At 62.1% G+C, this 27,032-nt stretch overlaps 1 protein-coding gene across 2 annotated transcripts; it reads right to left on the bottom strand.

Moving 5' to 3' along the window:
* Window positions 1-326: 326 nt before the first annotated feature.
* Window positions 327-26,561, bottom strand: EMP2 (epithelial membrane protein 2). 2 transcript variants are annotated; one of them, XM_055135642.1, is made up of 5 exons: window positions 6,402-6,540; window positions 3,918-4,096; window positions 2,833-2,926; window positions 2,276-2,422; window positions 327-1,835 (listed from the first exon to the last, which is right to left on the bottom strand). In XM_055135642.1, the coding sequence occupies exons 2-5, from the start codon at window positions 3,993-3,995 to the stop codon at window positions 1,651-1,653; spliced, it is 504 nt and encodes a 167-aa protein (XP_054991617.1). In that variant the 5' UTR covers window positions 3,996-4,096; window positions 6,402-6,540; the 3' UTR covers window positions 327-1,650. The 2 variants fall into 2 exon arrangements, with proteins under 2 accessions (XP_054991617.1, XP_054991616.1); XM_055135641.1 differs by lacking the exon at window positions 6,402-6,540 and adding an exon at window positions 26,472-26,561 and having other exon boundaries at window positions 328-1,835.
* Between the last annotated feature and the right edge of the window lie 471 nt (window positions 26,562-27,032).

The following is a 27,032-nucleotide window of genomic DNA, read 5'->3' as shown; positions in this document are numbered from 1 at the left end:
GATGGTGCGAAGGGCGGAGCCGCGTGCGCGCAGAGAAAACGGCCGCTCAGACCGGACGTGCCCGCGCTGCCGGCTCTTAGCTGGCCTTGACCAAGGGCAGGTGCAGAAGCACCGAAATAGACGGAGTCCCCCCACCCCCCACCGCCGCGCCCCCACTGCAGCCAGGCTTGCGCTCCCCCACCCCGGGCACAGCGCGGGCGCGCGTCTCCCCCCTGCGCGCGCGCGCGCGCCCGGCGCGCAATCTGCCCCCGCAACGCTCCAGGTGCCCCGGGGCGCAGATGCACCCCGAGATGGAGCCCCAGCCCCCAGAGCCGCCCCCAACTAGATGAAGCAGCCCCCCTGGTGCCCCAGCTCCCGAGAGCATCCGCTCTGGACCCGCCCCTGGCGCCCCCCACCCCCCAGCCCATTTGCGGAGGGGTCCTGGGGCGACCTTGGTGGAAACGCGCCTGGGCAGCGCCAGGACAGACGTGGGTCCCGCAGGACAGACAGCCACAGCGCCTGGGCAGCACCGTGAGCCTGAGGCCTGGGCCTGTGGCCCCTCTGCTCTGCGGTTAACTCGCCCTCCTTTCTGCTGAGTCTCTCTTCCTTTTTTTCTTTTTCTCTCTGTTTCTTGGGCCACACCTGGCGGTGCTCAAGGCTTGCTCCTGACTCTGCTCTGAGGTTCACTCCCCGGAGATGCCCAGGGGGACCTTCGGGGTGCCAGGGATCAAACCTGGGTGGGCCGCGTGCAAGGCAAACAACACCCTTCGCGCTGGACGCTCACTCCAGCCCCCGGATTCCTGTCCCTTTGGGCGGGAGCCCCCCGGAGCGAGCCTGTCCCGGCACCCGCACTCTGATGTATGCTGCAGGACGGATGGGGGCGGGGGATGGGCAGACTCTCTGGGGGTCTAGAAATTGGGGTTCAGAGAGGCAGCCTTGGAACAGAGAGGAGGGCCTTCTGGGTCAGCGGGGAAGGCGCTGTCCACCCCCTCGGCCCCCGTCTTCTGGCTCTGGGGGCTATGACCAGGGCCTAGTCCAGAGGTCCAGCTGTGCACAGCTGTGCAAAGGCCAGTAAAGATTCCGGAAGCTGCTGACCAGAGTCTAGGCCCACCCACCTCCCGGCTCCATCCTGGAATCCACCACGTGGGAGGCAGCGCGGGGGGCGGGGGCGGGGGCGCAGCCTTCCCAGCCCTTCCCAGGCGCCGGCGAGAAAGGGAGGTTCTGGGGTGCGGCTCGTAGCAGGCGGGGCTGAGCAGGGGCCCGGCGCGCACACCGGGGCGGGCCCTTCCACCCGGGCTTGGCGCTGGTGGGTACAGCCGTTCCACCCCAACCCTGTCCCCTGCTCCCCCGCGGACGGGAAGTGGGGGGGAGCCCTCTGCCCCCAGTCCCGCGGCTTCAGAACTCGGCTGGACGTGGGGGTTTTGTCTCGTGAGACGCGCGGCCGGGCGGGCGCAGGTCCCCTTCCTCGGCTCGCTCATCTCAAGACACAGACTCTCCTTTCTTTGGTTTTCAAAGGGAACAATGTTTGCCAGGAAACGCACACGCGCACACACACACGCGCGCACACACACACGCACAGGCACAGGCACACGCACACGCACACACGCACGATTATATACAAAACGGTTATCTGAATGTGGGGTGCGGGCGGCGGCGGCGGGGGGCCGCCTCCTACTTGCGCTTCCTCAGTATCAGGTACATGAGGCCGCTGATGAAGGTGAAGGTGAAGGCCACCCAGGCCAGGATGAAGGAGTAGCCGTAGCCGCCGTCCGAGGTCCCCAAATAAATGAAGTTATTCTTGTGGAACTCCTCGCGCTGGTCGGTGTAGATGGAAGCCGCGATCATGACGCAGAGGCCTGGGGAGGGTGGGGGCGAGGGGGCAGGTCAGCTCAGGAGGACGGCGGCCACCCCGCGGAGGACCCTCACTCTCCTGGGGACAGCCCAGCCGCGGTCTGTCCTACGGCCACGTTGCCCTGTCTGTCTGTCTGTCTGTCGGATTCCAGCTCACAGCTGCCCACCAGCCCCGGGAGAGGTCTTGGGGGTGCACAGAGCCGGGGCTCGGCCAGGGAGAGGGACCAGCCTGGGCTTCGTGGCAGGGGTCTCTGCCCAACCCCTCGACGCCAAAGCAGGGCGGGCAACGGAAGGGAATGGGGGGGAAGCCCCCCGCACCCCATAAAGAAAATCCCAGCCAGGAAACACCCCCCGGCCTCCGAGCACCCCCGGGTCCCTTTCAGACCCCCCCTCCGGGCTTGTGCTGGGGGGGGCGGGCGGAGTGGGGGTCCCCCCCGGTACTCACAGGACATGAGCTGGATGAGGGAGGTGAGGACGAACCGCTCGCCCTGCTTGAGGCGGAAGAGCTGCAGCAGGAAGATGAGGAAGGCGACGCAGCACAGGATGGTGGCCAGGATCATGGAGGCCTGCACCGCCTGCAGCGTGCTGTAGCCTGCGGGGACGCACCGCGCGGGCTGGGGTCGGGGACAGCGGCAGGGACAGGCCCCCGCGCCCCGAGACGCTCTCGCCTGGGCCTTTGCATTGGGGAAGGTTTCTGGGTGCAGGGGGTCGGAGGGCTGCTGTGCCTCAGTTTCCCTGCCTTGTTTCACGGGGTCAGACCTGGTGGTGCTCAGGGCTTATCTCTGACTTGCCGAGGGAACACACCCGGGGGACTCGGGGGACGGGATCAAACCCAGGTCCATGCAGCGCACGGCAAGCGCCTGACCTGCTGAGCTGCCGGCCCAGCCCTCAGTTTCCCCAAGGGGGGCCCGGGGGGCCAGAAACCACCCAGGGGCTCAGGCGTCTCTCTCACACACACACACACATACACACTCACACACACACACACACACACACACTCACCCTCAAAGCCTTCGTACAGGACGTCCGTGCAGTTCGTGCCATTGACACACAACTTCCAGAGGTCCGTGTGGAACTGATCCCCGACCCACCAGGCCTGCGACACAGAGACACAGTGAGGGGCTGTGGAGAAGCCCACGGCTGCCACCCGGGGAAGACAGGGCGGGCCCCCGGCTCTCAGAGGGTGGAGGCGGGGGGGGCGGGGAGCCTCCACTATGGTCTCTGACCGATTCCACAAGAACCGAGAGATTGGTGTGAGTGTGTGTGAGTGTGTGTGAGTGTGTGAATGTATGTGTGTGAGTGTACATGTGAGTGTGTGAGTATGAGTATGTGTGAGCATTTGAGTGTGTGGGTATGTTTGAGTGTGAGTGTGTGAATGTGAGTGTGAATGTGAGTGTGTGTATGTGTATGAATGTATGAGCATGTGAGTGTGTGTGAGTGTGTGGGTGGGTGTGAGTGTCAGTGTTTGAGTGTGTGTGAATATGAGTGTGTGTGTGTGTGCGTGTGTGTGCATGTGACTATGTGTGAGAGCGTGTGAGTGTGTGAAGTGAGTATGTGTGAGTATGAGTGTGTGTGAGAGTGTGTGTGTGCACGTATGAGTGTGTATGAGTTGTGAGTGTATGCATGTGTGTATGCGTGTGAGTGTGTGAATGAGTATGAGTGTATGTATGAGCTGTGTGAGTGTATGTATGAGCTGTGTGAGTGTGTGAATGAGTGTGAATGTGTGTGTGTGTGCATGAATGTGCATGTGTGTCAGTGTGGGGGTGTGTGAATGTGTGTGTGACAGGGCGGGGGAGCGCGGTGGCACACAGCCAGGCACTGCCCCGGCCTCCAGCGTCTGGGTCGCCAGTGGGGCTCCCAGTGCTGCTGGTTTCTTGGCTCGGGGCCAGCAATGCTCCGAAACCTCCCGGTGCGGGAGTTAAACCGGGGCCCCAGGACCCCCTCCGGGCTCCGTCCCAACATGGGATGTCCCAGAGCCCACCGGGACGCCGAGTCCCCAGGGGGCTGGGGGGGGGCAGCCCTGCCTGGGACCCGCAGGGGAGCACTCGCCTTCTTGCCCGGGTTCGAGGGGCCAGGAGGGGACTCACGTTGTCGATGGTGGCGACGAACAGCAGGGCGGCGGAGGTGATGTGGAAGATGATGATGAAAGCGAGCAGCACCAGCATCTTGGCGGGGCACGGCGGGCAGGCAGCTGCCGCGTCTCAGGCCCAGAGACAGACAGAGAGAGACAGGGGGGAGAGAGAGAGAGAGAGAGAGGAAAGGGTGTCTGCGGGGCAGAGGGGAAATGCAAACTCGTCAATGACGGAACAAAACTCAACGAGAACGAAGCGACTTTCCGTGGGACTTAGACAATCGCAAGTGACGGCGTCCCTCTGGCCCCTGCGGGCGCTGCCCGGGCAGTCGGGCACCGGGAGCCCAGACACGCAGGGACCCTGGACGGGGGCATGTCCGAGTCTGGACACGCGGTCCCCACTGTTGCAGGAAGGAGTCGTTCTGAGCCCCAGCCCACCAGACCACCGTGTGGGTCCCAGAGGCTGCGGTCAGGGTCCCGCGGTGCAGCAAAGGGGGTCGTCACTAGAGCACTCTCTAACGAGCACCTGAAGATTCGACCCACACGCTGCTCCCCTGAATTGCTCTCAGTCCCCACGGCAGCACGGGCCACCCACAACATGCTAACACGTGTCATGGACAACTGCCATCCCCTCATCCTCTCTCCACTCTCCGGGCACTCGAGGGTGGCACTGCCCAGTCTCCCTTGCAGTTAGGTGGCCACCTTGAGACGAACAGGGACCAGTGAACTGTAAGCAACCCTCAGCTGCCTCGCTCCCGGGTGGAGCCAAGAGAATCACAGAATCACTTCCAGGTCAAAGAGCAACCGGGACTTCTCCATATGCTTTCTCTCTCTCCTCTCTCTCTGTCTCTCTCTGTCTGTCTCTCTCTCTCTCTCTCTCTCCTCTCTCTCTGTCTCTCTCCTCTCTCTCTCTGTCTCTCTGTCTCTCTCTCTGTCTCTCTCTGTCTCTCTCTCTGTCTCTCTGTCTCTCTCTCTGTCTCTCTCTCTGTCTCTCTCTGTCTCTCTCTGTCTCTCTCTCGTCTCTCTCCCCCTCTCTTCCCCCCTCTCCCTCTCCCTGTCCCCCCCTCTCGATGAAGGAGCACGATGATGTTGCCGATATGTCAGATCCTCTCTCTTGGCTCCTGGCTGGTCATTTTGTCTGAGTTATGAACCACTGGATATTAGAACCCTGAGATTCCAAAGCAAATTTTTGCTGTGACCGGACAGTCCAAATAATAACCGACAGAAAGGGACGGTCCAGTTGCATTGGAGATCTTGCGAAAGACCCATTTCTGCACCAAGTTCAAGAAAATCCCTCTGGAGATGGGCTCAGGGGCCCCCGGAGGACGTGTCCGAGCCGGACTCACTCATGGTGCAAGAGGAGGAAGAAGATAAACAAGGCTGATGGGGGAGGGGAGGAACCACTCAAAAAAAAAAAAAAAACAACTCTGAATATCAAGGATTCGTAGCAGCCAGAAAGATCAACGGAGTCTTTGAGCACCTTTGTAAGCCTGACGGCGTCCGGCCAACCACGCAGGGAAGGGTGTGTAACAACACCCCGGGCCAGCGCGCCCTTCACTCCAGAAATTTGTGACAGGATCCTAAAGTTCTGCTGTTGCTCTTTATGTCTTGGGGCCACACCCAGCGGTACTCGGGCTTCTCTCCTGCTTCTGCTCTCCTGGCAGTGCTCGGGACCATACGGAGAGCCGGGGATCCTAGAGGGGGCAGCTGTGTGCAAGGCAAGGACCTCGGCACTCCTTGTACTATCTCATCGGCTGGGTATTTTCTTTATTTTTTTTTCTTTTTGGGTCCCACCCAGAGATGCACAGGGGTTACTCCTGGCTCATGCACTCAGGAATTATCCCTGGCGGTGCTCAGGGGACCCTATGGGGTGCTGGGAATCGAACCCGGGTCGGCCGCGTGCAAGGCAAACGCCCTCCCCGCTGTGCTCTCGCTCCAGCCCCGGCTGGGTATTTTCTAAGTTGTGGTGAACCTCGCATCATGGACATTGCACCATCAGTGGCATTTAGTGTATTCATGATGCTACGCCAGCATCACCACCATCCAGTTCCAGAAGGATCCAACACCCTCTAGAAACCCCCGGGCCCATTAGTCACTCCCCATTCCTCTCTCCACTCAGCCCCTGGCACCCACTCATCTGCTTTCCTGTGGGTGGTTCCGAGCATCTCAGAGACATGGAATTCCACATGTTTCATAGACACGGGACCATCACAGACGCCGCGTCTGGCTTCCTTCACTCCCCACAGTTTGTTTCAAGGCTCATGCATGTCGTGGGTGAGCTACTTAAGTGGGGCGACGCTTAAAGAACACGTGCAGATCCATTGTCTCAGCAGAACGCCAGCAAGTGGGTCAAGCACGCACTCAGAGGTCCCCAAACAGAACCATTCACAATCGCCTTTTCTGCACCACAGAGAGACCATTGCTGCAAACCCCCCACCCTCCCTCGGGACCCACGAGTCACTGCTGGAGTCATTGCCGCCTGGCACCCTGCTGGGCTCACCTCAGGGCCTTCTCTCTCGAGACCGGACTCAGGAAGAAGAAGCCGGGAGCCCGCAGCTAAATGATCCAGCTGCAATTCCACACGGAACGCCTTGGAAGCGCCCAGGGAACCAGCTCAGAGATTCTTCCCATTCTTTTTCAAAGGACAAATTCCCCTTTGTCCAAGCCTGCGTCATTCTTAGCTGCCATTCTAGGCTGCCTCCAAATAGATGCATTTCTGGCCCTCACAGAGAAAGGCTCGTGTGCCACGCTAAATGCCATGTTATTTTAATATCAGCTGGGATGCCCAAATGCCAACCTCACTGCGCAAGGCCCTGAGCTCAGTGACAATAGTTCCACATACTGCCCAATTCCCGTAACACAAATGCATCGAGCACAGAATGACAAGTTTCTAGCATAAGGGGAAAACAGTTTCAACTCGATCTTTTTTTTTTCAGTGTATGGAATCCAAATATTATAGGGAATGGCGCATGAATATGGCACTGGCTAAGACGAAAAAGCAGAATGGAAAAGTCCCCATTCAATTAGTTTGTTTTTCTTTTTTTTTTAGGCCATATCCAGTAATGCGGTGCCAGGGTTTGAACCAGGGTTGCGGCCACAGCAGCAGCCGCAAGGCAGACAAGCACTTCACCTTTTTGTGATCTCTCTGGCCCACCTCAGGGCATTGCTTTCATTTTTGTTCTTTGTGGGTATGGTAGCTTATTCAAGGAATCGATGACTGAATTGAAAAATCAATTGTAACATTTTATGTAATTGAAAATTTCCCTAAGCTATGCTTAACTGCCTGCTCAGTGGGATGGTTATTAGACTTTAAAAAGTGGAACTTAGGATTATTAAACTTTTAAAGGAGAGGATCGGATTTTTCCAAAATTAAATTGCATTTAAATTTTATTTTAAATTTATATAATATATTGTATTGAACAGTTTTATATTATCAGGTTAATATTATGTATAAGGAACACACTGATACAGATACTTGTTAGCCTTATATAAGAAATTATGACACTTTATTTCACTTTTTTTTTTTTTTTGCCTTTTGGGTCACACCTGGCGATGCACAGGGGTTACTCCTGGCTCTGCACTCAGGAATTACCCCTGGTCGTGCTCAGGGGACCATATGGGATGCTGGGAATCGAACCCGGGTCGGCCGTGTGCAAGGCAAACGCCCTCCCCGCTGTGCTATTGCTCCAGCCCCTTTATTTCACTTTTAAGATTGATTGCTTTAAGAAACTCCCCAATAAAATTTAAGAGTAAATACAAAATATATTTGAGAGGACATTTTAATGTTTATCGCTCCAGCCCTACATTCCATATTTTCTTATTTTATTTTGGGGCTACTCTCGGAGAGCCTGGCAAGCTACCGAGAGTATCCCGCCTGCACGGCAGAGCCTGGCAAGTTCCCCGTGGTGTATTCGATATGCCAAAAATAGTAACAATAACAGGTCTCATTTCCCTGGCCCTGAAAGAGCCTCCAATCATTGGGAAAGAAGAGTAAGGAGAGGCTGCTAAAATCTCAGGGCTGGGACAAATGGAGATGTTACTGGTGCCCGCTCAAGTAAATCGATGAACAACAGGATGACAGTGATGTAGTGGGTGACACCCGGTGATGCACAGGGGTTATTCCTGGTTCATGCACTTAGGAATGACTCCTGGTGGTGCTCAGGAGACCATATGGTATGCCGGGAATCGAACCCGGGTTGGCCTCATGCAAGGCAAAAGCCCTACCCGCTGTCCTATCGCTCCAGCCCAGGGCATTGTTTTTTTTTTTTTTTTGGTTTTTGGGTCACACCCGGCGATGCACAGGGGTTACTCCTGGCTCTTGACTCAGGAATTACCCCTGGCGGTGCTCAGGGGACCATATGGGATGCTGGGATTAGAACCCGGGTCAGCCGCGTGCAAGGCAAACGCCCTACCCGCTGTGCTATCGCTCCAGCCCCGAGGGGCATTGTTTTTTAATAATAATAATAAAAAAAAAGAACTTTGGACAGGCTGTAAGAATTTAATAACATTTTTTAAATAAAATTTAACTTCCTAAAATAACTTCCTAAAAAACAAATGTACAAAAGTATGAACGATAGTACTTTCATACTATCCTATGAAAAGTGAGTCATTTAAGATGAGTAATGGGTAACTGAAAGAACAGATGGTTTTCGTGGTTGGCAAAAACCCCGCAGGTGCTACTGAAACAAACACCTGGAGTCTAGAAGACATTGCTTTAACTCCTGGTGCGACTTCAGCTGGAATTTCAGGCTTCGGCCACAAAAGGAAAGGGTAACTCTTCCTAAGAGGGTAAGGAAAGCCTTCACCTTTAAGTTAAGTCAAAGGTCTAGAAGCCCGCCGGAGGGGCTAGAGATGCGTCCAGAATGTTGAAGAAACATAAGCGGCCACCATCCACTTAGCATTCTTCCACGATGCCATCTGCAATGCCCATCTCCAGCCAAAGAGTCAAACTGGAGCCGGTCAGGACAGAGCCGGGGACGCAGGCAGCGCGTTGCTGGTGAGATGCGCTGGGAGGTAACTACCCAAAGCAGAGGAGAGCCCAGGAGTTCTTGAGGAGGACCACACGTGCCCCTTTGCCCTGCATCTCTGCGCCATCTCCCTTCACCTCTCTCTCCCTCTCTGAGGTCAGTCTTGGGGGTCCTTTCCTACATGCAACCACTCAGTACCCCGTGACCCCTAGCACGGCTGTGTCAGGTGGGAACACTTAGTCCCCATCCTTGGCGTTTCCGCGTGAAGGGACCAATAGCAGAGAATACTTCCGGGCGGAAACCCCGCCCCTTGGGGCCGCTGACCATCCTGATTGGAAGAGGCAACACGCGCACACTCTCCGGATTGGTAGAACTCAGCCCCACCCACCCAGCCCAGTTTCCCACGGTGGCAGGACCAGGGCCAGGCTAGAGAGGCCAGGCTACTTGCCTCATCTGGTGAGATGTTCGCAATGGCCTTACGGGGCTGAGCCCCGCCTGGCGATGCACGGAGGCTCACTCCTGGTTCAGACACTCAGAAATTACTCCTGGGGATGCTCGGGGGGACCCTATGGGATGCTGGGAATCGAACCCGGGTCGGCCGCGTGCAAGGCAAACGCCCTCCCCGCTGTGCTATCGCTCCAGCCCCTAGGTCCCTCTTTTAGGCTGTTTGTGGACTTTTTGCTGCTCCAAAGGGCCCTGCCAAGAACACCCTTAAGAACTTCATAGCCCATTTGTGTTAGAATTTCAAAAAGTGGAGCTTGCTAGGTCAAAGGGTACGCACATTATTCTTGGAATGTTTTTTATGCCAGTTTTTAATTGCCCATCTCAGACACGCATGGTGGGGGAGCTGGAAGGCGCCCACGGCTCTGCTCTGGGCCGCGACCCTGCTGCAACAGGACCACCCCTGTGTCCTGGGCCCCACGCCGGAGCACCTTAGCCGTGGCTGGCTAATGAAGACTTATCTCTTGGAAAACGGCATGGTTGTGCTACACTGCCACTGTCTCTGTTCACTGGGGCGTGCATCCGAGCTCTGTGGCTTTTCCACTCACACTTACACCAGGTTTGTCCCAAACCCCGCTCCTTACCCCGGGGCAACTGCTAACTACCATTTTTCTACCAACTTTGGTTTTTTTTTTTTTAGGTGACCCAAATATGCCAAATGGCCTAAGTGGCCATCAGTGGGCACGTGGCTTCGGAAGATGTGGCACATGGCTCCACTGGACCATTTGCAGCCCCAAGGGAGGAGGGTGTCACGGCGTCCAACCCGAGGGAACTCGAGCACGTGACTACTGAAAGGAGGAGAGAGACGGGCGGCGTATGATATCCCCTGTAACCATTATTTTTCCTCCTCTTTGTTCACACCAGCTGTGTTCAGGGGTTACTCCCAGATCAGTGCTCCTGGTGGTGCTCAAAGGAACACACCCCTCCCCCAGGGGTGGGAACTGAACCCAGGGCCTCCTAGAATCAAGGCGAGGGCTGTCTACTGAGCACATCCCTGGCTCTGCCTTCCTTAGTTCTCGTTTGTCTGGGGCCACACCCCACAGTGCTCAGCGCTTACTCCTGGCGGGACTCAGGGATGGCAGGGGTCAAAGCCACGTCAGCCATGTGCAAGGCAAGCGCCCTGCCTGCTCTGCCGAGGCTCAAGCTCTGACCCCGCCTGTCCCCGCTGGGGGCTGGGCCTGGGAGCTGGAGCCATCTCGGTGCCCCGTGTCTGACTCGGTCCCTCTGTTTCCCAGAAGGACTGTCCTGCAGATCAGCCGGGGCCCTTCGCTGCTTTGACCTTGGGACACCCCGGGATGTCCTCCAGGGTGGGGGCGGGTCAGCGTGCCCCAGGCAGGTCCATGAATAAACGCTATCCTGGGCAGCAAGCACAAACCTGCCATTCTCGGGCACTTACTCTCCCGTCTAAAAATGCCCCGCTGGGCCGGAGTGGGGGCCGGGCGGGGAAGGAGCCCACCTTGCACGCTGCCAACCGGGTTTTATCCCCGCCTCCCATGAGCCCTGCCAGGAGTGATGCCTGAGCTCTGAGTCCGGAGTCAGCCCTGAGCATCACTGTGGCCCCAAAACGAAAACAAAAAAACAAACAAACAAAAAAAGTCAATCAAGGGGCCGGGGCAACCGTCCAGTGGTTGGGGACCTTTATCTGGCACGGGGCTGATCAATGGGTTTGATCCCCACCACTACAAATGGCCCCTCGAGCCCCGAGGTCACTCAGGGGTCACCGAGTGAGGCCAGGAGTGATGCTTCCAAAATTAAAAAGAGCCACTTGGTGGCATGGGAGCTGCAGGCCCCGACTCCTCCTCCTTTCTCAGCGGGTTCGCCCTACTCTGTGGCTTCCGAGGAGCGTCCTCCGGGGAGTACAAAGCCGGGAGTTTCCCTCTGGGGACCGCTCCGGGGCAGGGCGGGAAGGGACCAAAGGCCACCTGAGTCTGGGTGTCCCCCTGCCCGTGGGTGGCACCTTTCAAGCTCCTGTTCAGAGAAACCAAGGTCCCTCCATCGGCAGGACGCCTCTTTGAAAGACGTGTTTGATCTACACCGGCTGCAGGGGTGACTAAGAGAGAGAGACCAGCCCCGCCCCCGACCCGTGATGCCCGGAAGCCACCGCAGGAGCCACTCCAGCTTGTCCCCCGCTGGCCCCCAGAGCTCCGTGTGCTCCAACCACACTCACGCCCCTCCTGGCCTCACCTCTGGCGGGTAGGACCCATCTCCCGCCGAGGGACGATGGGCCGCTTCGCCCGTGACCCCCCTGCCCCCCAGTACCGAGTCATATGCCCGTGACCCCTGCCCCCTCCCACAGTACCAGGTAGTACCTCCATGACCCTGACACCTCGGCCCTATGTGTCATATGTCCGTGACCACCAGTCGTATTCTACGGTCATACACCGCCTCACGGATTGTCCTTCTGAGACGGCGTTTTCCTTTCAAGAGCCTCCACCTCCCTCGTTTCTAGCTGCCTTTTTTTTTCTGTCTCCGATAGCAGGGCGTTTGCCTTGCACGCAGCTGACCCGGGTTCGATTCCTCCATTCCTCTTGAGAGCCCAGCAAGCTACCGAGAGTATCCCTCCCGCACGGCAGAGCCTGGCAAGCTCCCGGAGGCATATTCGATATGCCAAAAACAGTCACAACAAGTCTCACCATGGAGACGTTACTGGTGCCCGCTCGAGCAAATTGATGAGCAACGGGATGACAGTGAGACAGTGCGACAGTGCTCCTCCCCATGGCTCTGTGCATCCCCCCCCTTTCCTTCCAGACACCTGAGCGCAGGCAGCAGGTGACGCTGAAGCCCTGGTCCCACGCACAGTTTGCGAGCCCTGGCCGGCCAGCCTGGCTCCAACCAGCCCAGCACCCGGAGGGGGTGTCCCGAGGGGCCACCCCACAGGCAGCGAGGCTTCTCGGGATGAAGGGCGCGGCCTCACTGGACACAGGGCATCCCGAGTTGACACTTCCTGTCGGCTCTCTGAAGCTGGCGGCGCAAGCTATGATTATACCCATTTTACAGATGAAAGAGCACGAAGCCCACAGAGGTCTCAGGTGATCTGCCAGGACTCCAGGACTCGGCTCTCCGGCTTCCCTCCCGCTGACCCGTCTGCCCGCCTCAGCGAATCCCAGCGGCGCCTGGCTCAGGCGGGCGAGAGGGCGCGGGCCCCGCCAGGCGCCTCTGTAGCCTTAACCTTTGCCTGCGTTTCTCTCGAGCTCTGCCCGGGGCAGGAGGGCAGTTTGTCTTACTGGACTGTCCAGTGGCCTGGGTGGGGGGGTCTGAGGCGTGGGTGGACGGCCCAGGCCCTGGCCCGCTGGCCTCTCGGTGCTGGGTCATCAGAGTGCCTGGGCCCCCCATCACTGTCTATGGCAGGGAAGCCTGTGGCTTCGCCCCCTCCTCCATGCTGGCAGCCAGGACTGCACAGGCTGGTACCCCCCCAGCCCCCATCCTGAACTGGCGCCCCGTCCCAGGGCCCAGAACGGAGGCAAAGGGCGCGGGGCGTGTGGGCCAGCTCGGGGCGTGTGGGCCAGCGCGGCGTCCCGAGGGCTCCCCCAGCCCCGGGCGACACACACTTGGCCCCGGCTCAGGAAGGCCGGGGTTGGCTGCTCCTGCCCCCGGCGCGGCGGGAACCCCTGTCCTGGGTGGCCTCGTTTCGCCTTCGCTGCTTCCAGGGCTTCTGGGCGGGGAGCCAGCCCTGGGCCGAGTCCAGGGACGGCCGCAGATGGGGCCCAGGAGGCGGCCATGCTCCAGGGCAGAAGCGCTGAGAAAGGTCCCGGGGCCGGGGCCTGTCACCCGCCGCCGGACGGAAGCCCACCAGGGTCTCCGTCCCGGCCCCCTCCGGCTCCCAGAACCCTCCCAGAACCCACTCCTCGGGCGCCAGCGTGACACAGGGGCTGTGGCTGGCCGCACCCACGGCGAGAGCAGCTCAGCTCAGAGAGGTTAAGACGCTCCCTCGGGTCACACAGCCCCGACAGGGCGCAGCTGGGATTCAAACTCATGAGCTGGCGCAAGTGACCACCTCTGGCCAGTTCTCTCTTCCCTCGGGGCTCCTGTCTCAGGCCACCAGGGGACCGGCCAAGCCTTCCCACAAGCAGGGCCCAGGGCCGTGATGCGCTTAGCAGAGGGGAAACCGCCCCCTCGAGAGCCAGCGGCAGACTCCGAGCAGGCGTGACCGGCCTCTCGCTCACTTTATCACTTTATTTTGGTTTTAATTATTTTTTTGAGGCCGTGGGGGTTGGGCCACACCCTGCAATGCTCAGGGGTTATTCCTGGCGGTGCTCAGGTAGCCACGTGGGATGGTGGGGATCGAACCCGGGTCACACGCCCTTCCCTCTGTGCTATGGCTCCAGCCTCCCCGCCCCCCCCCCTCTCTGTCTCTGTCTCTGTCTCTGTCTCTGTCTCTGTCTCTCTCTCTGTCTCTCTCTCAAAACAGCACCTGGGGCCGGGGTGACAGGACGGCAGGGAGGACTTAACTCTGCCCTCAGTACCCCGTAGGGAGCACGGCCGGGAGTCATCCCTCAGCAGAGCCGGGCGTGGTCCCCAAACAAAATAAAAAAAATTTTAAAAAAAGTGGAGCGGTGCCCCCTGCCCTGCGCCTTGCGGGTGCCCTCTGAGCAGGGCGTCCTGGGGTCCCCAGGGAGGACGGTGGGGCGTGTGTCCCCCGCGCTGCCAGGAGCCGACCCAGCCCGGCGTATAAATAAATAACCACGCCCTGACGACGGGCACAGGGGCAGGGTGGTGACCCCGCGGGTGTGCGGGCAGGGGGAGGGGCCGGGCAGGGGTGACCTCCAGCTGCCCCACAGGGCGGCGCGGGGGCAGGCCTGGGTCTCCCCAGGGTGTCCGAGGGGCCAGGGCGGGGCCGGCGGGCCAGGGCACGCCCAGACTCCTGAGGGAGTCTGAGTGCTCTCCCGGGCACAAGGGGCGGGGTCAGACCGCAGGGAAACATTCCATGGGGGGGGGACGTCAGCGTCTGGCCAGGGCGGCCCAGAGGCGCCCCCACACCGCCCCCAACAGCGGGTCCGCAGGCCGGGCCGCGCAGGGCACCCTGGGCCTGGCACACGCGTGCCCACGTGGCCACGCACACGGGCAGGGCTGGGGCGCACCTGGGCGGAGGCACAGCCGCAGCTTTCGCAATGGCCCAGTTTCAGGGGACGAGAGAGAGAGAGAGAGAGAGAGAGAGAGAGAGAGAGAGAGAGAGAGAGAGAGAGAGAGAGAGAGAGAGGGCAGGGCCAGGAGCAGCCCCTGGGCAACGCCGGGTGTGACCCATAAAGAGGGGGGAGAGAGAGAGGGAAAGAGAGTGGAGAGGTAGAGGGAGGGGAAAAGAAGGAAAGAAAAAAGGAAAGGGGAGGAAGGAAGGAGGGAGGGAGGGAGGGAGGAAGGAAGGAAGGAAGGAAGGAAGGAAGGAAGGAAGGAAGGAAGGAAGGAAGGAAGGAAGGAAGGAAGGAAGGAAGGAAGGAAGGAAGGAAGGAAGGGAACAGGGACAGGGTGTGGAGGGGGTGGGGGTGCAGAAACCTGCCGCCAGGTGGGACCCAGGCCCAGCAGAGCCAGGAGAGGTCTCAGGGTGGAATGATGGAGACGTCAGGCGGGGGGGGGGAGGGGGGGTCACAGCCTGGCTCCAGGCTGCAGGGCTGCGGCGAGACGGAGCTGGTTGGCTGGTTCCCTCGTGTCTGGCGGGGACAGGAGCGCAGGGCTGGGCTCAGCACGCGGGGAGGCAGGCCCGCGGCCGGTTGGGGTCCAACCCGGCCAACAGCTGAGCACTGCAGACCCGCTCCGGACACTGGCGGCTGCCCGACCCCTCAATTAGCGACTCTCGGGGGCCCCCTGTCATTAGGCTCGCCGGGCGCCCGCGGGCACACGCCCCACCGGCGGAGGGTGAGGTGACGGCATCGGGGCGAGGGAGGCTGCTGCCAAGCTCCGTGCTCCCACCCCGCGGCCCCGGCTTCGGTGCTCCTTCCTCCCCAGAGCCCCAGCCCTGGCCGAGTCGGCCCCCACAGTGCATGGGGGAGGGGCCCGCTCCTGAGAGACCGGAGCTGCAGGTGGGGGCAGGGGACGGGCATCGACCCTTCGAGTCTCGGGCATCAAGTCCATGTGAGTGACACGGCTGGGGGCACGGGACCAAGGGCTGAAGGCCACTAGGAAGCAGTGCCCAGACACTACCAGACATGCCCAGCAATGGCGGGGCAGCTGGGTCACTCGGGGCCTCAGTGTGCTCGTCTGTGAAATGGGCACAACATGTGGGGGTAATGCGGCCCTTGCTGTGTCCAGGTACCGTCGTGCCCAATATTTCTTTTCTTTCTTGGGGTCCCGCCTGGCGATGCACAGGGGTTACTCCTGGCTGTGTTCGGGGGACCCTACAGGATGCTGGGAATCGAACCCGGGTTGGCCGCGTGCAAGGCAAACACGCCCTCCCCGCTGTGCTATCGCTCCAGCCCTTGTGCCCAGTACTTCTTAGGCGCGTTCCTGCCGGAGCGGTACTTGTGCCCAGTACTTCTGAGGCCGTTCCCGCGCCCTGTTACCACTCAGGCCCCGGGAGCTACACCATTAGAGGGGGTTCCACCTCCCTCCCCGGGGGGAAGGAAGCAAAACTGGCAACTGGTCACTCGGAGCCACGGACGTCTGAGGGTCCCTCCGGGTGCCGTCCTGCGAGGCTCCTGCCCGCGTTCGGGAGGGCAGGGCTGGCTGTCCACCTCCTGCGCGGCAACAGCCTTATTTATTGACTCTTTCCCGGGGTCCCGCCCCGCAGCGCCCCCCCACCCGCAAGGCCCCCGGTGCCGCCTCTGGGGCTTGTCCCATCTTTCTGGAAGGAAGACTCAGTCACCGCGGCCGAAATGGAAAGTCGCCGCCGTCTGCCATAAATAGAGGGTGCTGGGAGAGAGACAATGAAAACAGTGTTTACTCAGCTCCCGCTAGAAACCGTCGCTGCTGCGCGCGGCCGCCCAGGCCGGAGTGCTCGGCCGAAACAGGATGTCGGGCCTGACGGGAGGCTTTAAAGACACACAGGCGGAAAGCGGAGCGTTTCCTCCAGGGAGGCATGGGAAAGAACGGGAAAGGGAAGGGCGGGCGGCACGACAGGACAGTCGGGAGGGCGCTGGCCTTGCCCACGGCTGACCCGGGCTCGATCCCTGGCATCCCTTAGGGTCCCCCGAGCACTGCCAGGAGTAAGCCTGAACATCACTGGGTGTGGTCCCCAACCCAAAAAAGTAAATAAATAAAAATTTTAAAAGGAAATGATTTAAAGGAGCTGGTTTTTGGTTTTGTTTTTTTGGGGTTTTTTTTTGTTTTTTTTTTTTGGTTTTTTTGCATTTTTGGGTCACACCCGGCATTGCGCAGGGGTTACTCCTGGCTCTGCACTCAGGAATCACTTCTGGTGTATGGGATGCTGGGGATCGAACCCGGGTTGGCCGTGTGCAAGGAAAACGCCCTGCCTGCTGTGCTATCGCTCTAACCCCAGGAGCTTCTTTCTTTTAAAAAAAGTAAAAGGCTGGGGGTCAGAGAGAGAGCAGGAAGCTCAGCATGAGTCCGATCCCTGGGGCTTATATGGACCCCCAAGCACAGAACACCAGGATTATTGAACCCAGGCTCTTGGTGGTTTTTTTTTTCTTTTGGGTCCTACCTGGCAGTACTCAGGGCTGACTCTTGGCCCTGCACTCAGGGATCACTTCTGGCCGGCTTAGGGGACCCTGTGGGGTGCCAGGGATTGAACCTGGGTCAGCCGCGTATAAGGCAAGTGCCCACCGTGGTACTGTCGCTCTGGCAATAAGGACCCTCGGCTTCCTGCGCCCCCTTCCTGGCACGACCTGTCCACCTCCGGCTCCAGGCTCTGCCCCTCTCATTAGCAGGATTTTCACCTGTGGCCCCGGGACACCTTGGGAACCCAGAGGGTCCCGCGCTGAGAAATGGGACTTTCGAGCCCGGTTTCCCAAACATCAGTCCTGGACCCAGCCCGGAAACCCTGCGCAGGGCCGGATCTCCACCGTGTCTTTACGTGAAACCATCCTCTGACAGAAGGCGCCTATCTCAGAGACACCTCTGTGTCCCGGGCACCCAGGGAGGAGGAAACGGCTTCACCGGCCACAAGCAGCAACTGACCAAGGAAACGGCCGCGGGACGCCTGCCCAGCTGCAGCCTGCAGGGGGCGCTGCGGAGGCCCGCGAGCTGGGTCCGAGAGGGGAGGGACAGTGGGGGGCAGGAGGCCACGCATGGGGAAAGCAGGGAGAGAGCACCGCTTTCTCTCCAGGGGCCACCTGACACGGAGGGCCACACGCCCCGCGGCCCCTAGCAGCCCCCCGGACGGCGGAGAACCTGGGCCACGACTCCAGCTTGTGGGGCCTGAGCGACAGCACAGCGGGGAGGGCGTCTGCCTTGCACGCGGCCGACCCGGGTTCGATCCCCAGCATCCCCTAGGGCCCCCCGAGCACTGCGAGGAGTGATTCCTGAGTGCATGAGCCAGGAGGGACCCCTGAGCATCGCCGGGTGTGACGCAAAAAGAGAAAGAAAAAAAATAAAATTTCAGCTTGTTGTGCTGCCACCCCCAGCCCCGCCAACGAGCTCCCCGGACCCTCACATCTGGGCTTGGCCCCCTCCCCAGCCCCCCACATCTGCCCTCGGCCCCCCGGACACGGGGCGGCTGACCTGGGGGGCGCCACTGACTGTCCGGGAGCCCGGGACGCTGGGGACTGGGGGGGTGGGGTGCGGCGGGACGGGCAGGAGGGACAGGCGGGCACGGAGGGCTACGCCGTGGTGCCCCCCGCCCCGCGCCCGCAGTCCCGACAGGACGTCCCGACAGGGAGGCGGCTGTGTGACAAGCAGGGCTCCGCGGAACCCTCGGGGCCAGGGAAGCCGTGAGTCGCCACCCGGCCACCCGGCGGGGCCCTGTCGCTCCCCCGTCTGGGCACCACCTGTGCCCCGCACTGCCCGAGCCCCACGCGTGCGTCTCAGGCGCTGCCCTGAGACGGAGCTCAGCGTGGCCGTGGCACGCCCCGAAGCAAGCAGCTGCCCGGGCTCCGCTGGCCCCGCCCTGCCCCGCCCCGCCCCGCCCACACCGCCCCGCCCCGCCCACACCCGCCCCGCCCCCGCCCCGGGCGTGTCCACGCGAGGCCCAGCCTGGCTCCGTCCTGCAGAATGTGACCCGTGTCACGCTGACACAGCCACAGCGACCTCGTCAACAGGCCTGCGGAAGATCCAGGCCCCCCCAGCCCCCCCCCGCGGCCCCCCTCTGCCCCACAGCTGGCCCCGGCCAGGAAGCCAGGGCAGCACCCGCCCCCTCCTCTGCGGCCACACACATATCCCTGTGCTGGGCCAAGGGGGTCCAAGCACATCTGCCGGGGTCTCGGACACACAGGCTGGTTCTGACACTGTGGTCCCCCACACCCCGGCAAACCGGCCTGACGAGGCCTTGGCCAGGGCAGGGTGTGTGTGTGTGTGTGTGAGTGTGTGTGTGTGTGTCTGAGTGTGTGTCTGCGTATGTGAATGTGTCTGTGTGTGTTTGTGTGTCTGTGTGAGTGTATGTCTGAGTGTGTGTTTGTGTGAGTGTGTGTGTGAGGTGTGAGGAGGTCTTGTGTAAGTGTGTGTGTCTGTGTGAGTGTGTCTGTGTGTATGTCTGTGTGTGAGTGTGTGTCTGTGTGTGTCTATGTATGAGTGTGTGTCTGTGAGTGTCTGTGTGAGTGTGTGTCTGTGTGTGTGTCTGTTTGTGAATGTGTGAGTGTGTGTGTTTGTGTATGAGTGTGTGTCTGTGTGAGTGTGTGTGTGTGTGTCTGTATGTGTGGGGGCCCGGGAGCTCGTGAAGGAGAAACTCGTACCCCGCCCCCAGCCTCAAGTCCTGGACCCGCAGCCGATCATCAAGGCCAGGGAGGTCCTGGGTGGAGGAGCAGGCTTTATTTCAGGAGGAGGAATGGGTGTTTGTCTCACACGGGACAGCTGGCCAGGGAGACCGTCCAAGGCCTGGGGTGCAGCCCGGCGCATGGGGGGCCCTGAGTCTCACCCTGGCACCCTGAGGGGTGGCCCTGCAGGCCCCAAAACCACTGGATCCCAGTCTGACTTCACTGCCCAGAGTGGCCCACAGAAGCCGGCTGGGGGCCCCAAATAAATAGCACTGTCGCACTGTCGTCCCGTTGCTCATCGATTTGCTCGAGCGGGCGCCAGTCACGTCTCCATGGTGAGACTTGTTGTTACTGTTTTTGGCATATCAAATACGCCACGGGGAGCTTGCCCGGCTCTGCCGTGCGGGCGGGATACTCTCGGTAGCTTGCCGGACTCTCTGAGAGGGATGGAGGAATCAAACCCGGGTCGGCTGTGTGCAAGGCAAACGCCCTACCTGCTGTGCTATCGCTCCAGTCCCCAAATAAAAAAATGAGTAATAAAAAGTGGGGATTTGGTGGAAGTAACAGGGTCTGGGGGGTTTAGGGGGAGGCTCAGATCCTAACACAACCCCGGTGACTTTCAGGGAAACACAAATACTCGAGGCCAGGGAGCGGGTGCGAGCAGGTCCAGGCACCATCCCCGGCACGACCGTCCCCCAGTCTTGTCCCGAGGCTCCGCCACCCATCGCGGACAGGGAGGACCGTCCTTCCCTCCAGCGACGCGGTTCGCTTCCAAGGAGAGGAAGGAAGTGGGCAGGGCCTGGGGGCCTGCTTGGGACAGGCGGTCGCTGATGCTGACACTGGAGCCGCTCTGCCCCTTCTACCTCACCCCTGCCCACGCGCGCCTCTGAGTTCTCTCTAAGGCCCCCCGGGCCCCATCCCCGTGGGCCTCTGGCCACCGACTGGGATATTCCCGAACCCCGTCATGGTGTCACCATTGCTCCCTCTTCTCCAAAGTGCCTGCGTGAGCCCCGGGAAACTCGGAGGACGGCCCCCTGGCCCTCGGCACCTCCTGGCGGGGGCACAGCCCCTCTGGGGGTCGGCCGCTGTTTTCCCCCGGGATAAGCACCTCCCTGAGGCTGCCAGCCCCGAGACCCCCAATTACCGCTCCCTTCAGAACTCAGGGGAGGTGGCTTTATTCACAGGGCTGTGGGCGCTCGGAGGCACGGGTGCGAGGAGGCGCGGGCACGAGACGGTCCAGGCACACCCTTGAGTCCTGGATGAGGCTGGAGGGCCAGCCTGTCCCCTCCTCTCCCCCAGCCCCCCAGGGGCACCTCAGGGGTGGACGCTGCCGTGCCCGCCCGTCCACACTCTTTCACGTACCTCGGGCAGACGAGGTCATAGGAAACAGCTAGTTTGAGTTTGGCTTTCTGGAACCCCCTGCCCCTACCCCCCTCCTGCTGCTGCTTTGCTGCTGCCTTTAGCCCCCCCATCCTCTTCGTCACTATAGGGGGGGGCGGTCTGGGCCTCACGCACTCGCTGGGGCTGTCCCCTGGGCTGCAGGTGGCGTTACGGCTCCCGGCTCCCACCCCGCATGGCGCACGGTGCAGGGGGTCCAACTCGGGTCTCTGGCCCACAGAGACCCCCGCCCAGGCACCCGCTACTCAAACAGCAAGCAACAGCAGCGTCTCACAGACGAGCTTCCCCTGGTGCGGCTGTGGAGCGCCCTTCCCCCTCCCGTGCCGAACACCACGGCGCCCGCACCCAGGGGTCCCCTCTCCCCGACGGGCCCGGCCTCTGGAGCAGGACACTGCGGGCACCAGCAGCCTCTGGGCTCCCCGCACTGGCCTCTGCCGCCCTCGGCTCCCTCAGCATGCCGGGGACCCCGCTGTCCACCGTGACTGCGGGCTCCACTGGGCGCAGCTCCTGCCCCATCCTCACTGCAGCGCCCCGAGGCCACCGGGCAGCGCTGGCCCCCATCAAGGCTCCCGGGGGCCCGAGGGATGGAACAGGGGTGAAAGTGCCCGCCTTGCATGTGGCTGACCTGAGTCCCCCCGGCCGGGACCCTGTAGGGCCCCCTGAACACTGCCAGGAGTGATCAGAACCAGAGATCAGAGTGGAGCATCGCTGGGTGTGGGAGCCCCCAAAGCAGACACCGAGAGGAGGTGCAGGTGCCTCCGCGGGGTCTCCTCAGAGAGGGGCTTGGGGGAGGCCCGCAGGTACCTCAGAGCTCCCCGTGAGGTCAAAAGTACAAAGGCAGGGGCTGGAGCGATAGCACAGCGGGGAGGGCGTTTGCCTTGCACGTGTCCGACCTGGGTTCGATCCCCGGTATCCCATAGGGTCCCCCAAGCACCGCCGGGAGTGATTCCTGAGTGCAGAGCCAGGAGGAACCCCTGGGCATCGCTGGGTGTGACCCAAAAAGAGGGAAAAAATAAAAGTACAAAGGCATCAAAGATTGTCTTTTCAGGGAAACCAGGATTTTTCCAAATTCATTCATTCTTTGGCTCATTTCAAAAAGGGGGACCGGAGCAACAGTACAGGGGTGGGAAATGTGGCTGGCACGTGGCCAACCCGGGTTAATCTCCAGCATCCCATCGGAGCCTCTGACACGCCCGCAGTGATTCCTGAGTGCAGAGCCAGGAGGAGCCCCTGAGCGCCGCGGGGTGTGGCCCGGCCCCCGCCTGCCTGCACGTGTCTCAAGGGCTGGGGAGATGCCTCGGAGGGCGTGTGTACACGCTTTGCACACAGGAGGCCCGGGCTCAACCCTGGCCCCTGAGCACGGCCGGGCGTGGCCCCCACAACAAAGAAATCGCCTCGGTTTCCCCCTCTGTAGCAACAGCTATAATAAAGGGATCACAACGTGTGCTGTTTGTGTGTTTTTATTTTTCAGAACAACCCAGAGAAACACATAATTACTTCTCTCTTTTTCTTGCATTTTGTTTCATGTTCGGCTGCAGGCCTCTTAAAATTATCGCCTGTGCCGCCCGTGATAACAGGCTGAGAAACCTTCATTAGTGTGAGATTAACGAGACAGCTCTGGATCACGGCTATTCCTGGAGAGGTCCCCCCCCCTCGCTGCAAGGAAGGAGGCTGCCAAGGCCGTTTGTGATCAGGAAGGCAAATCATCCTGGCTTCCCTCCCGGCACCCCCCCACCCCCCGTGATCTCACTCCAAGCCTTTTCATGGAGGGGCTTATCACTCCTTGTCGCTGCTTCCTGCCACGATAGCTAAGTGAGAGACAAGCATCTGGGGAATCTTGATGCCACGGTTCACCCCGGTGACCTTTCCTCCAGCTCTCGCCCGGTCCTAGGAAGCTTCTAGAAGCTGATGGCCGTCCACCCAGCCCACCGAGAGCAGGAACTTAGCGGTGGAGTTTCGTTGTTGTTTGTTTGTTCGTTTGCTTGTTTGGGCCACACCTGCTGGCGTTCAGAGCTTATGCCTGGCTCTGAACGTTCAGGGAGCACTCCTGGCGCTGCCTGGGGGACCAGATGGGATGCCGGGGGTGGAGTCTGGGTCGGCTGCGTGCAAAGCAAATGCCCTCCCAGCGGCAAGTACTATTGCTTCAGTCCGAGAGCAGGAATGTGGGTCATTTTTTGTTCCCTTTTAGGTTCATCGAAGCCTGGCCCCCCGAGCAAGGGGAAGGCCCGCAAACCCCGATCGTCGGGGGAGTAAGGTTCTTCAGATCCAGAATTCCTTTGGGACGGAACCGAACCGACCCGAAGCAGCACCTCCTGTACTCTCCTTCCGCCCGTGTCCTGCCCAGCTCCAAGCCAAAGTCCAGGCTGGGCCCACCGAGCACCTGCCCCAACCTGAGCACGACAGTGGTTGGGAGGGATGGGGCGGGGCTCCTTTCCCTCCTGGCCCCGCCCCGCCACCCTGGCCCCGCCCCACACGGCCCCACGCCATCCCTCTGACCCTCTTCCCTGGACCCACCCGCACGTGAGCGAGCCACTAGCCCCCAGGACCCTCGCGGGCCCCGCCCCTGCGAACAGGTGAGCTGCCCTGGGGCTGAGGCTCTCGGCCCCCTGGGTTCTCTCTCCCCTCTTTGCCCCGACGGCCTGGAACGCTGAGAGCTCTTGTCCCTCTGACTGGGCAGGGCAAGCCCAGTGCTGCCGCTGTCGCCGTGGCCCGGGTTCCCACCCTAGGTTTCCAGTTATCAGGCGGCATTCTCCGTGGGGGGCAGCCGGGGCCACCGGTATTTTTAGAGGCTCCCCCCACCCGCCCCGCGACGTCCCTAACCAGAGCCAGACTCGCTGGGAAGCGTCCCCGCGGGGACATCTGGGAGACCCTGCCCGCTCTGGAGAACCATCCCAGGAGGCCAGAGCGCATCCCAAGGGGGGACCCGGGGTTCCGACACCCCCTGCCAATCCCCCTGCTGTCCCTGTCCCATCCCCGCACGCGCCCACGCCAGCCTCTATAAGGGCCTCCAGCTGCTGCCACTAATCTCCCCACGCCCGCCCTCCTGCTCCGAGTCCAGTCACCGTCCACTGCCAGGAGGACTCCCAGTGCCTAGTCCCGAGCCCCCTTACCATCCCCCCCAAGCCCCGCGGCTGGAGAGCCCCCAAAAAGCCTGGGTGAGAGACGGGCTCCCTTGCCCACTCCACAGAGCTGCAACTCCACATGTTGCAACAGATACTCCGGGACCCGCCCCCCCCCCACCCCCCCCACCCCCCCCCACCCCGCCTCGCCACCCGGAGCAAGGCTGGACTCTGTCTCTGGCACAGGCACCCAGCCCGTCCATCTGGCCTGCAAAAAGATTCCTGTCTTTCTGTTTGAACACACCTCCTGCCCCGGTCACTCGGGCAGGGTTTGGGGGGTGGGGCGGGGGGGCCTGAGCTGGCTTGTGGCTGGGTCCCCAGCGACCAGGCAGGCGTGGAGGGGCGGGAGGGCAGGGGAGTCAGCGTGTGCTGGGTGAGCCCTGGGAGCAGAGCCAGGCCACGTGGTTCCAGTTCTGGGTGGAGAGCGGAAACCAGGAGAAACGCTCGGGAGCCCGGAGAAAGGGCCTTGTCCATGCGTGCGTGGGTGTGTGTGGTAGTGGCTGGAGGGGTGGGGGTGGGGAGCTCGGCCTAGATGTACCTCTGGGGGCCCCGGGCCTCTCATTAGCTGTACTCTAACCGGGTGAGGTGGGGCAGACCGGTCAGCCCAGGAGCCTCCCTGCCGGGGCCCCAGCCCATCCTAGTCCCATCCCCTACTGGCCCTGCCCCATTCACCTGGTCCCACCCCGTTCCTTTCCCTCCTGGCCCCGCCCCGTCCACCTGGCCCCGCCCCATCCCTGTCCCTCCTGGCCCCGCCCCTCACACCTGGCCCCGCCCCACTATCCTGGCCACGCCCCACCCCTCCTGGCCACGCCCACTCAGGGCCCGTCCATCCCTCCTGGCCCCGCCCCGCCCCGCCCACCTGGCCCGCCCCGGCCCTCCGCGGCTTCCAACGCAAACACTGATCCCCGGATTGCAAGCGAAACGCAATGTCCCCACTGGCAGGACAGAGGCGGCTCCGGGCGGTGTGACCTACTCTCAGACTCCCACCCCCGCTCTCCAGTCCTCGGTGGAGAAGGTGGAGGCCCAGGGACCCAAAACCCTTCAGCGGGGAAACAGGTTCTGCGCCTTCCAGCCGCGCCCACGCCCCCCCCACCCCGCACCCCCGCACCCCGCAGGCGCCCCTCCCTCGGCTGTGGGCCGGGCCTGTGCCGCGGCCCCTGCAAACTTGGCGGGGGGCCCTGTTTCTCCCCAGGAGGGCTTCCTCCCCATCCCCTGAAGCCCAGCAGGGCATCTCCAGGGGCGGGGGAAGGCGCGGCCAGGGCAGTTGGGGTGGGGTGGGAGAAGCAGCTGACGGTTTCTTAGGCGCTCGGGGACCTTGGGAGACCCCCCCGGCCAGCACCTGGGCGTGCGGCTGGGCGGACAGGGGAGGCTGGAGAGCTCCGAGGGCACCAGTGCACCCTAAATGCTGCATCCGCCTCCCGGACTCCTTGGGAGATGGGGCACCTGTCCCCTCCCCTTCTCTCCAGCTTTATCTCAGAAATGAATGACCCCAGAGGTGGCTCGCCAGCCACGCGCCACCGTGAATGGCCTCTGGGAAGCCTGATGGCATCAGCCCCGCAGGCAGAGGGGCTGGTGCTCTGCAATTGTGGTCAAGAGCCCAGCACACCGCCCTGGAAGCACATCAACCCGCTCACTCCCCTGGAAGCGCGTGGGTCCACTCACGCCCTGTAAGGAAACGGGGCCTGCTCATCCTACTCTGAGCGCACCAGTCCCGGGCGCGAAGGCAGGCGCGGCACAGGGGACCCTGCGGCACCCCCCACCCTAGCCCCCTCTGTGCTACGACTGCTCCCCTTGGACAGGCACCCCTGCTCCCAGCCTCAGAGTCTTCCCTCTGGTTTCTCCAAATCAGCCACGCAACTTCAGAGCCTAGAAGCAGGAGGTTTGGGCCGGAAACGCCGCCTTCCTCCCCTCTCCAAGGCCCCACTTTCCCTGTCGGCTGTGTCCCAGCAAAAGGTGACACACACACGTCTTTGGGGTTTGTGGGGGGCGTGTGTGGCACAGGGGATCTGGGCTCCTTTCTCCAATACTGAAACTGAACTGCCAACCCTATCCCAAAATAGGAGGGTGTGTGCAGCGGCCTGGGGTTCGAGTTTGCTCCAGGAGGCCCCCACCCCAGTATGGTATCCAAAAACGGCGCGCGTTTATGAGATCCCCAAGTCAACCCCCCAGTGAGGACCGCCCTGGGTGTGCCCAGAGCGCATTGTCCTTCCATATCCTTCTTTTTCTCGGGAACCCACACAGGGGCCTCCGAAGCCCCCCACCCGGCTCCAGAGTCATCTAAGCCACGGTGTGGGACGCCCCCACCTCTCCAGACCCCAGAACCGGACGCTGGGGGGCGCCACCGAGCCGCCAGGGGCACCGGGCCCGGCGGACCCACTTGCCCGGCCAGAGCTAACTCCGCGCCGCCCGCCCGCCAGGGCGCACGCCGGGCCGATGGGAGCGGGTGCCAGGGACCCTTCCACAACCGGGGTGCGGGCCCGGGCTGGCATCGGGGGTCGCGCGGAGTCGCCCTGACGCCTCCCCAAAACTTTTCCCGCGCGCCCGGCGCGGCGCAGACGACGAAGAAAACGGTCCGGGGGACACGAGGCGGGAGTCCGGGTCCCCCCGGGAGCTCGGCGCGGGCGGGAAGCCGACGCCCCCGCGCCCCACCCGGCGGCGGGAGGACGAGCCCCGCCCTGGCCCCCGCCGACTTTCGGGGACCCCCCTCTGGGGCGCGGGGGCGCACGGGCCTGGCGGGGGCCGCCCCCCGCGCGTGGACCCCACGCGGCCCGCGGGCGCGATCGCGACTCACCGGGCGCTGGCGGCGACAGCAGGCGACGGGCTGGGGCGCGAGGCGAGGCCGCCGGGCTGTTTTGAAGGTCTGGGCTGGCCCTGCGCGCCGGGCGCCTCCCCGCGCCCCCTCCTTCCCGACCCCGCCTCCCGGGGCGGGGTGTCCGGCGGGCGCCCCGCGAGCCGAGAGGGAGGCCCGGGCGCGCCCCCGGCCCCCGGCCCCGCCCGCCGCCCGGGCCGCCCCGCCAGGGCGCGGTGGGCGACGCCCCGCGGAGAGAGCGGGAGGACCGGGCAGCTGGGGGGGGGAGCGGGAATAGCTGGGCTGTAGGGGGGGCTGCACTGCACCCCCACCTTCATCCCGCCCCCCCCCCCCGTCCCTCCTCCCCTTCCCCCAGCTCCTCTTCCCTTCCCGGGGTCTGGAATTCCTGTCCCGGCCTTCAAGCACTTTCCTTTTTTCCTTTTCGGTTTTCGTGCCGCACCCGGCTGTGCTCAGGGCTCTGCACTCTGTCGGGGCTCGGGGACCACCCTGGGTGCTGGCGATGGAGTCCGGGTCCCCGCCAGGCCCCTTGCGTGCCCTGTCCTC

Source organism: Sorex araneus, chromosome 4, assembly GCF_027595985.1.
Source record: "Sorex araneus isolate mSorAra2 chromosome 4, mSorAra2.pri, whole genome shotgun sequence".
In the NCBI taxonomy this organism is placed as follows: domain Eukaryota; kingdom Metazoa; phylum Chordata; class Mammalia; order Eulipotyphla; family Soricidae; genus Sorex; species Sorex araneus.
The sequence above is the reverse complement of the archived record's forward strand: the minus strand, read 5'-3'. Positions and strand labels throughout refer to the sequence as shown.